Below are 9,653 nucleotides of genomic sequence, written 5' to 3'. Positions count from 1 at the left end.
CTTTTGTAGGGCTAGATTCGACCTTGATCAGTCGACCGAATGTCCGGATCGGTCAACCTAACCTCCAATCAGCAAGATCAAATTTCCAGCTAGTGGACCGGGTTCGGTCAGGGGATCGATCGACCGAAGCTCGGGTTCAGTGGACCGAATTGAGGATGATCAAGCCAAGTTGATCGGATCAGATAAGCCAGCGCGGTCAGCAGATCGGTTGACTGAACGGCGGGATCGGTTGACCGAACGAAGAATCTTATCCAAGCAGTAGAACCTAGACTGGAAGCCGGGTTGATTCAAGCAGGATCAGTCGACCAATTCGGGGGATCAGTCAACTGATTAGAGTCGGGTCAAACCTGATCCCGATATCAGTGGATCTGGATTAGGTCTGAAGTGGCTATAAAAAGGGTCTCGACCAGCACTTCGAACACAGAATTGAGAACTACTTGTGCTCTTGTGTGCTGCTTCGAAGTGCTTTGACAATGTGCAACCGCTGCTCCAACAATCGACTAACTTCTACTTACTATTTTATTGTTGGTAATAAAGTTTTTAATTATACTTAATATCTGTACTTATTTCTGAATCTATAGGGATAGCCTAATGAAAGTGATCAACGATCACGTGCCTTGGAGTAAGAGTCTTCATAGGCTCCGAACCAAGTAAAAGAAACCTTATTAGCATTGCTTTTGTTTTCTCTCTTTATTCCGCTGCATTATTTTGTATTTCCCAAAATGAGTGAAAAAGCCATGAGTGTTATTCACTCCCTCTAGCACGCATCAATCCTACACCAAATAGGTCGGGAAGGATGAATTGCCCTAAAATGTAAGTTTTAAAAAATATCTCTTGCTTTCAAATTTAGCAAGGATATGTAGTTAAATTAAACAATTAAGAAATAACAACATAAAAGAGTAAGAGAACACTAGAGATTACTTGATTACAACATAGGTGATTGTTAATCTAAGGTAAATAAAATGCTCACTAAAATCTCCTTTGTTGAAGACAGAGAAACCTCTTACAAACTTGAAAGATCAGAGAAAGAGTAAAGAAATAAAGTACAAGTTGTTATTTTTGAGCCAGAGGACATCCCCTCTTTTTATAATACTCAAAATACTTTTTACCGTTGACTAACGTGGCAGTGGAGACACCTCAATTAAGCTCGAGGCACTTCTCGATTAGTAAAACTTATCCGATTAAAGTTGATCTGTCCAACAACTCCGGATGCATGGAGGCGCCTCCATTCCATCTTAGGTGTCTCCTATGAGTAGTTGTTATTGTGGCTAAGTTTTGTGCGGAGGCGCCTCCGTTCCATTTGAGACGCCTCCCCGCCTTTTTAGCTGAGGCATCTCCAGTCCATAGAGGCGCCTCCATGCCTTTCTGCGATAGAGACATTCCAACCCACCCGAGGTGCCTCCATTCCACCAAGGCGCCTCGAATTTTCAAGACATAACTCTTCATTCCTGGGGTCAACCTCTGAGTTAACCTTTTCCAAACTTTTGCTCCTGTGAGTGATGCTTCTGACAATCCAGAGTCGAGTTTATCTGAATCCAATTCAGATCTTTTCCTCGAGCATGCTTCCTTCCTAGCTTCCTGTCACTCGAACTACCGCAAGAGCATCCTTTTCGCTCTACCAATGTACTCTTCCGCAACTTCTGGTCCTTCGAATGCATTGCACCCGTGGACTCCCCATGTAATCCTTCTCGTCTGTTATATTTTTTACTCGACTTCTTATATTCCTAAATTTCTGTACACTTAGCACAAGGTATAAAAAAATAAATATGACATAACTTAACTTAATTGATTATATCAAAATTAACCTGAAATACTTATAGATATTCTGTACACTTAGCACAAGGTATAAAAAAATAAATATGACATAACTTAACTTAATTGATTATATCAAAATTAACCTGAAATACTTATAGATATTCTGTACACTTAGCACAAGGTATAAAAAAATAAATATGACATAACTTAACTTAATTGATTATATCAAAATTAACCTGAAATACTTATAGCTATACGAATTGATGAGATATTTTTTTTATAAAAAAATTTCAAAAAGGTGCTCAGTTTTTTTAAAAAAAAGTTCACGTGTCATGGTATTTCTATCCTTCATCCAATTTGGAGTTGGACGATCCAATTTTACGAAAAAATTTTATTAATAAATTTAGAAAACACAGGCGAGTCACAGGATCCAGCACCACGAGTAATAATGCAGAATTTAAAAGTGAGCTCGGCTAAAAAAAAGAGAAATGATATTCATCTAGAATTTTCATCTAGAAAATTCATAAGGATAGATACATAAATGATGGGAAAATTCTAGATGAAAATTCTAAATGAATATCATAGCTAAAAAAAAATTAAATAATCCACTCTACAACGATTGTAGAGGATGATCAGGGATTTCATATTCACTCGCTCTTCCGCAACCATCGCCCTTTTCCCTGGAGACGCCGCCTCGTGGATGGCCTCCGTCGCTTCTTCCCACACCGCCCCCGCTCCCGCCCATCCATTGCTGCCTTAATCAAACAGAGCGATCAGAAACACACAACGAGAAAGAAAAAAAAAAAAGAAAGAAGAAGAGGAGGAAGAACTGTTCCAAGGGCAGTGGAGAACGCCATGCAACAGCAAAAGAAGGTTTTTTAATTTCTCGAGCTCTCTAAATTTCGTCTGCAAGTGTTAAAGTTGTAATCTTGATGCTCCTCCATTCGGGCGTCGCAGGAACTCGACTTCTTCACGGAGTACGGCGAAGCGAGCAGGTACAACGTGCAGGAGGTCGTCGGAAAGGGCAGCTATGGGGTCGTGGGCGCCGCGGACGACTCCCTCACCGGAGAGAAGGTGGCGATCAAGAAGATCAATGACGTCTTCGAGCACGTCTCCGACGCCACTCGCATCCTGCGGGAAATCAAGCTCCTGAGGCTGCTGCGCCACCCGGACATCGTGCAAATCAAGCACATAATGCTTCCGCCGTCGAGAAGGGAGTTCAAGGACATCTACGTTGTGTTCGAGTTGATGGAATCCGACCTCCATCAGGTCATCAAGGCAAACGACGACCTCACTCCCGAGCACCATCGCTTCTTCCTGTACCAGCTTCTTCGATCGCTCAAGTACATCCACGCAGGTCGAAACCTCATCATCTTCTACTGGCAATGCAATTTGACACTACAATCACCAGATTTTCTTGTTTTCTTGGAGGGCAGCCAACGTTTTTCATAGAGATTTGAAGCCCAAGAACATCCTGGCCAATGCAGACTGCAAGCTGAAAATCTGTGATTTTGGCCTCGCCAGAGTAGCTTTCAATGATGCTCCAACTGCCATATTTTGGACAGTATGCACATTCACTCTTCCTATGATTAAGGATTTTGTGCCATAATGAAGTCAATAATACACGAAGGTATAGTAGGGGATCGAACCCAATAGTGTAGGAGAATCCATATAACTTACTCCATTTAGTAGGATAAAGGCTTAGTTATTGTTGCTGTCGTTCAGGGTTAAGGACTATGAACGAGGCAAGTTTTGTTTTGTTCAATCTTATTTGATAAGGTAGCTAGGTCAGGTCAAGTCTAACCTAAAATGAACCAACCCGTTAAAATGGTTGCTCAAGCTTGGCTAAGTTTCTTTTTAATGAGCTTGAGCTTGGTTTGTTTAGATGTTGTCAAGCTCTCAATTTGAGTTTGTTTGATTGTTTAAAACTTTACTTTTTAAAGCTTATTTGGTTAATTAGTGAGCTTGATATTAAAAGCTTGTTTTTTTGTTTTGAGAGTTTGCTTGTCTATTTACAAGTTTGAATTGATCTTTGTTGATAAATATAACTCACAAACATTGCTCATGTGTATTGTTCATCTTTGTTCATTAACGTTAACAAGTTGAACACATGCGTTCAAGCTCGTCCATTTAGTTTAATAAGTTGTTCAAGCTTGTTTATTTAATTAACCTTGTGTATTTGAACGTTTGGTTCGCCTACAACCCTATTGTTGTTATTGTAATGAGGTCAATAATGGCTTAATTTGATGTTGCTAACTGGGTTTCTTTTCCCTGTAGGACTATGTAGCAACAAGGTGGTATCGTGCTCCTGAATTATGTGGCTCATTTTTCTCCAAAGTAAGATCTTTGTTGATGAACATGGCTCGCCTAGTGTCGATGTGTTCTTCCTTTGGTGACTCGTTGTGGTATTTAACTAATAAGGACACAAATATACACTTATGATGATTGTTAGCTTCATTGTCGCAATAGTTTGGTGGGGTTCACTTATGATGTCTTTGAGTTTTGGCTCTCAATCCAAACTATACAATTTTGCCATTTACCTACACTCACATGCTTCAACATATGGTAAGATTATAATGTTTCAGACCTTTAATCCCCTTCTACTTAGTTTATTTATTTCTGAAAAAAAAAAGATTTTAGCAATTAGATAGTCAATTTTTATCAGACCACACCGTGCCAATACCCAAGATACTTCAAATCTACTGATGGCTTTAACTTCGAAATTGTTCCCTTATCCTTATTTGATCGAAATGAACTGTGTCTACTGATTGTAAACTACAAATTTCATGGTTTCAGTACACGCCTGCTATCGATATTTGGAGCATAGGATGCATATTTGCCGAAATGCTGACAGGGAGACCTCTGTTCCCCGGCAAGAATGTGGTGCACCAGTTGGATATTATGACTGATTTCCTTGGCACACCTTCAGCTGAATCTATTTCTAAGGTTCGGTCTTCATTCACCTCTGTTCGAGTAACCTCGCCTTTGATTATTATGCAACAATTGTAAGCTGCTATGGTGCAAATCGTTTGATGATACCCTTGACGGTTAGCTTAGTGACCTTGATACATGACTAACAAAGTAACAAAAACAAGAACTTATATGGTTATGTTATTTTAACCGAAATTAAGATTGTATGAATCTAAACTTCGAAACAGTGTGATGCATCATCAGTGTAGTCTTTTAGCAATGATCATATCTCGACCCACAAAAATCCTAAGTGCGTTCTTCTCAGTAGTTATAATTTATATCATGAATGACTACTGCAATGCAACATAAAGATCAATCGTCTTTCATTAGCATTGTTATCTGATATGCAGATTCGAAATGAGAAAGCTAAAAGGTACTTAAGCAGTATGCGAAAGAAACAACCGGTCCCTTTTCAGAAAAAGTTTCCGGGAGTGGATCGTTCGGCTTTGCGTTTACTTGAACGCCTTCTATCATTTGATCCTAAAGATCGGCCTACTGCTGAAGAGGTAAGATATATTCAGTTAACTCAGTTCGTATTTACCTTGGTGAATTCTCTTCCAAATAAAGATGAAATGAATAATTTCCTAACTGTGTGAATTGAACATTTATATATTCTTTCTCTTGTCCATTCAGGCACTTGCTGATCCTTATTTTCGAGGCCTAGCAAATATCGAACTTGAGCCTTCAACACAACCTATATCAAAACTTGAGTTCGAGTTTGAAAGGAGGAAATTGACAAAAGACGATGTGCGGGAGCTAATCTATCGAGAGGTATAACACCAAACATATTGCTTGTTTGTGTCCTTACAACTATTGCTCTAATAACAATAGATTATACATCGTCAAGCAGATTTTGGAGTATCATCCTCAAATGTTACAGGAGTATCTATGCGGCGGAGATCAGACTAACTTTATGTACCCGAGGTCATTTTAAGTTCCTTTACATTTTTTATGCTCGTTTCCTATCAATCTCCATTTCATCTAAATCTCTTGTTTTCCTTCAGTGGAGTGGATCGCTTTAAGCGCCAATTTGCCCATTTTGAAGACCACAATAACAGTAAAGATGGTAGACGCACCCCTGAACTGCGACCAAATGCTTCCTTACCGAGGTATATTGGCATCCTTCACAATAATCTACGAGTTAACATTTAGTTTCAGGAGATGGCTTCATTTAGTTGAATTCAATTCGCGTATTAGGGGATTTTCACTAGATCATCCTAGTTTTATCTTGAAATTAAAATGATGATCGATTTGTATCGGCTTAGTAGTTCTTCCTACAACTATATGATTGTTTCTTTTATAGTCTAAGCACTCATTATGTTATGTAGGGAGAAGACTAGTATGCATAAACTTGAGGCTTTCGATATTGAGAATAAATATGAAGAACAAAGTGTTGAATATGTCGGCCAAATCACCACTGAACGAAACGGTGAGAGGTCAAATCATCCTGATGCAAGCAGATCATTAGTCGGCGTTCGTAGCTTGCTGAAGAGCGAAAGCATTGGGGCTTCCCGGTGTTTTGTAGTCGGCTTAGAGAAGGATAATGAAGTAAGTCTCTCTCAAGTAAGTTTATCAAAGCTCTTTATCTTAAAAATAACACTTACATGACATTCATTCAGGAGGAATCAAGTGAGATGACGAATCAAGTGGCCGATAAGTTGCCCCATAAGTTAACAAACTTACATTGTTGATAAGTCTAACGGGTACACGAGATACTCTCTTGTAAACCAAGGTGGAGCTGCTTCTTCTTCTTCTTATCGACATACACTAATATAACTCCCGTCGAGTTATATATATATATCTATATATATAAATATTTTTTTAAATTGTATGTTTCTTCTCAATATGATGGAAGATCTGTGCTTTTTTCGCACTATTTTAGATGTATGTGCTTGATCAATCGACTGATTGCTCTTTGCGGTTACCATTTGGTTCGACTTAAATTGTCAACAAATTCTTTAAAAGATCATTAGCCGTCCATCTTCCTCCGAAAGCAAATTATAATTTAACTTAATGGTGTTTTTCATGAGAATTCTTCAGTTAAACTGGGATTTAAACTTCACTCTTCCCTTCATTCATTGATCGCGTAGTGCAAATTTCAGTACTCTTTCTGTTTCGATCGACGTGGGTTGTGGAGCAAAGATCATTGGCCGCTCATCATTGGATTTATTAGACGACGTTGAGACCATGGCAAATCCGTTGTTGCATTTAGGTTCATTATCTTTATTATTTGTTTTTAGTTATTGTTATTAAATTTCGATGTTAATTAAATCCCGTACACAGATTTGTTGAGTTCCTATAGTTTTGCAGAACTTGTATACGATTCATGATGAGTAAAACATCCATCATGAGGTTGGATAATTATAAATAGACATGACCCTCGCTCGGATCTGTAATTGGCTCAACGAGCCAGTTATCCGTTGACTCGGTTACAATCAAAATTAACTCTTACAATATTTTGAATATTATGATCATTTTGAGCGTATTGAAATGATTTTAATTGAGTTGAATCGGTTTATTAATAAAGGTATTTCAGGATGAAAAATTATTTGAACTTTTTTGTTAAAAAAACAATTCATCCTTTTAATTATTTTTTACCGAGATTTTCCTTCTAACCAGCACCAAAACTGTGCTTCCACCTCACTGTCAATGGCCCAGGCCAGGGCCTCATCACCAAGCACATCCCAACCACTGTTGTTTCCTGAACCATCCAAGAAGCTACTGCATTCACCAAACCCCGAACTGCCCAAGCATTCGTTCCGAATCGACAAGTTCTCGCTGCTGTTCTTCGGCAAATCCACAGAGTCCCAATTACAGTTCTGGGTGTCAATCAGCAGGAGAGGGTCGAGGACTGGCCCAAGAGCAGCATCTGCATTTGACTCGTGTTGTGCTTTCGCATGGCCGCGTGCCAGGTTCTGGGTGCTTGTTTCGATCCTCTTCTTGAGGCTTGAGTTCCACAGATTCTTGATCTCGTTGTCGGTCCGTCCCGACAACTGAGCTGCAATCCGTGACCACCTGTTCAATGCCGAGCACAATCACCGTGTTAAAAAGGATTCAAATTTGGGACAATTTGGCGTGGTTACCTGTTTCCGAGAACTTGTTGTAGGCTTATGACTAAGTCCTCCTCTTGCGGCGAAAATTTGCCTCTTTTGAGATCAGGCCTGAGGTAGTTGATCCACCTGAGCCTGCAACTCTTTCCGCAGCGCTGGAGTCCTGCGACAATCACAAAAGCAAAGCGCTGAACCGATCGGTGCGTCGAAATATTCGTGAAGAAATATACAAGCAATGCCTGCTAGTTTCGGCACAAAGCTCCAACGGCCCACTCCATGAGTGATGACATGAGTGTAAAGCTTCTCGTCTTCCTCCGGAGACCACAAGCCCTTCTTTAGCTTCTTGTTGGAGCAAGAATGCCTTCCCATTTCCTCTAAAGGAGAGTGGAATTGTGTTTGTTGAGAAAAGCTTGGATGCTCTCTCATGGCGGAGGATTAGTACTTAAGGTGCACCAAATGGTAGGAACACATAGAGAATAAATTATTTTTGAAAAGGGTTTGGTTGGCGTAACGAGTCTAATGTAATAGAAGAAATTTCTATAGTTGATTTCACTTAGTGAAATAAAAATTTAGCTGGTAGAGTATTCACATCAGTTTTTTTATAAATATCTTTAAAATTTAAGATAAATCATCCACTTCTAAATTTAGAGAATGGATAGCTGATGTAAAAATTTTGTTTTACGTAAAATCTAAAATTTAATATAAATTCTATGTTTAGTGAAATTGATATGGATGCTCTTATTGTTGTTATAATTAGGGTTAGAAATTAGATGGGATAGAGTCCAAGACAGTTCTAAGTAAGATCCGTCTTTGCTAGTTGTATTCAAGTTTTTGTTAGTAATTGATAGGGATTCGATTGGATCGAATTTAGATGAAACTCTTCTACTATAAAATTAGTGTATGGATTTATGATTGCAAACAAAATACAAGGATAAGAGATTTCCAACTCATGAATTTGACTTTAAGGCCATTTTAAAATTTCATTAGGTGGACCTATACGTTTTGCAATTATCAAAAGCTCTTTGTTCTTATGAAGAAGTGATAAGAATGGTGCATAAATATATATATTCAATAAAGGATTAGTAGTTCTTTAATGGCCAATTGGGATACTGTGAAACCCTAGCTAGTTTGTAGGGTCACTTTAAGTCACATGTTTAGGATTCTTGTCTATGGATTTTGTTTAGAAGACCTCGTGGCCTAAACTAGACCGACCTATGATCGATCCTCCTTCAAGGATATATGAGGTTGTAAATGAAGAGGACATTAATAATCTGTTTATGACGTATGATCCTGTCTGAAAATAGAAAGGTAGAAAATTAGAGATGTGATGGCTTCACTGATCGGTTATAGACTTTGCTCCACTCTGTAAAACAAGTAATGTTAGTACTGAGTTAGGGAAGGGGTCCCCGGAGCTAGCCTTCCGACGCTCAAGTCAGTCACCCAAATAGTGGAAAAAAGTGGAGCAACAGTAACGCTACCGCAAATAGTGAATAACGCGTACCTCCGTCGATACTTGGACCCCCTTTATATAGAGCTAATCCTGGTGGGCGACGTGCAAGCTTCTCGAGACATGCACACGTTCTCCAATATGTCTTTTGAAAGGACTTGTCAGGAAAGTGCTCATGACATCATTCCTTAACAGGGCATGCATATCCTTGATGAGACAGTAGAAACTTCCGTCGTACGATCCGTCTGTTGTCCATGACTGGTGTCAGCGACACTATCTCCCAAAAGGATATCGAGAGATACGACAGTAGTCTCGTTGCTTGGCCGAGCGAGGTGGCCGTTCGGCCGGGACCAACGACTGAGCGAGGTGGCCGCTTGGTCGGGACCAACGGTCGAGCGGGGTGGCCACTTGGTCGGGATCCCTCAGCTTTG

The 9,653-nt window shown here is 39.5% G+C and overlaps 2 protein-coding genes across 2 annotated transcripts; one reads left to right on the top strand and one right to left on the bottom strand.

Moving 5' to 3' along the window:
• The first annotated feature begins 2,385 nt into the window (after positions 1-2,385).
• LOC122007154 (mitogen-activated protein kinase 17-like) lies at positions 2,386-6,650 on the top strand. The gene is made up of 11 exons (XM_042562957.1): positions 2,386-2,628; positions 2,713-3,112; positions 3,192-3,319; positions 4,033-4,092; positions 4,552-4,701; positions 5,076-5,231; positions 5,359-5,496; positions 5,576-5,649; positions 5,730-5,834; positions 6,054-6,273; positions 6,345-6,650. Exons 1-11 carry the CDS (start codon positions 2,611-2,613, stop codon positions 6,414-6,416), a joined length of 1,521 nt encoding a protein of 506 aa, XP_042418891.1. The 5' UTR covers positions 2,386-2,610; the 3' UTR covers positions 6,417-6,650.
• A 634-nt stretch (positions 6,651-7,284) lies between these two features.
• On the bottom strand, positions 7,285-8,230 carry LOC122007155 (myb-related protein Hv33-like). The gene is made up of 3 exons (XM_042562958.1): positions 8,015-8,230; positions 7,809-7,938; positions 7,285-7,740 (listed from the first exon to the last, which is right to left on the bottom strand). Exons 1-3 carry the CDS (start codon positions 8,199-8,201, stop codon positions 7,320-7,322), a joined length of 738 nt encoding a protein of 245 aa, XP_042418892.1. The 5' UTR covers positions 8,202-8,230; the 3' UTR covers positions 7,285-7,319.
• Positions 8,231-9,653: the final 1,423 nt, after the last annotated feature.

The sequence above is a fragment of the Zingiber officinale genome, chromosome 7B, assembly GCF_018446385.1.
Source record: "Zingiber officinale cultivar Zhangliang chromosome 7B, Zo_v1.1, whole genome shotgun sequence".
NCBI lineage: Eukaryota > Viridiplantae > Streptophyta > Magnoliopsida > Zingiberales > Zingiberaceae > Zingiber > Zingiber officinale.
Note: the sequence above shows the minus strand (reverse complement) of the source record. Positions and strands in the feature narration are given on the sequence as shown.

Excerpts from the sequence above, each read along its gene's own strand:
- LOC122007154 (XM_042562957.1), top strand. Across the intron at positions 5,497-5,575 it reads GGGAGCTAATCTATCGAGAG|ATTTTGGAGTATCATCCTCA; the intron begins GTATAACACCAA and ends ATCGTCAAGCAG. Across the intron at positions 5,650-5,729 it reads ACTAACTTTATGTACCCGAG|TGGAGTGGATCGCTTTAAGC; the intron begins GTCATTTTAAGT and ends GTTTTCCTTCAG.
- LOC122007155 (XM_042562958.1), bottom strand. The coding sequence starts at position 8,201 with ATGAGAGAGCATCCAAGCTTTTCTCAACAAACACAATTCCACTCTCCT. Across the intron at positions 7,939-8,014 it reads CTTTGTGCCGAAACTAGCAG|GACTCCAGCGCTGCGGAAAG; the intron begins GCATTGCTTGTA and ends TGATTGTCGCAG. Across the intron at positions 7,741-7,808 it reads CAACAAGTTCTCGGAAACAG|GTGGTCACGGATTGCAGCTC; the intron begins GTAACCACGCCA and ends GGCATTGAACAG.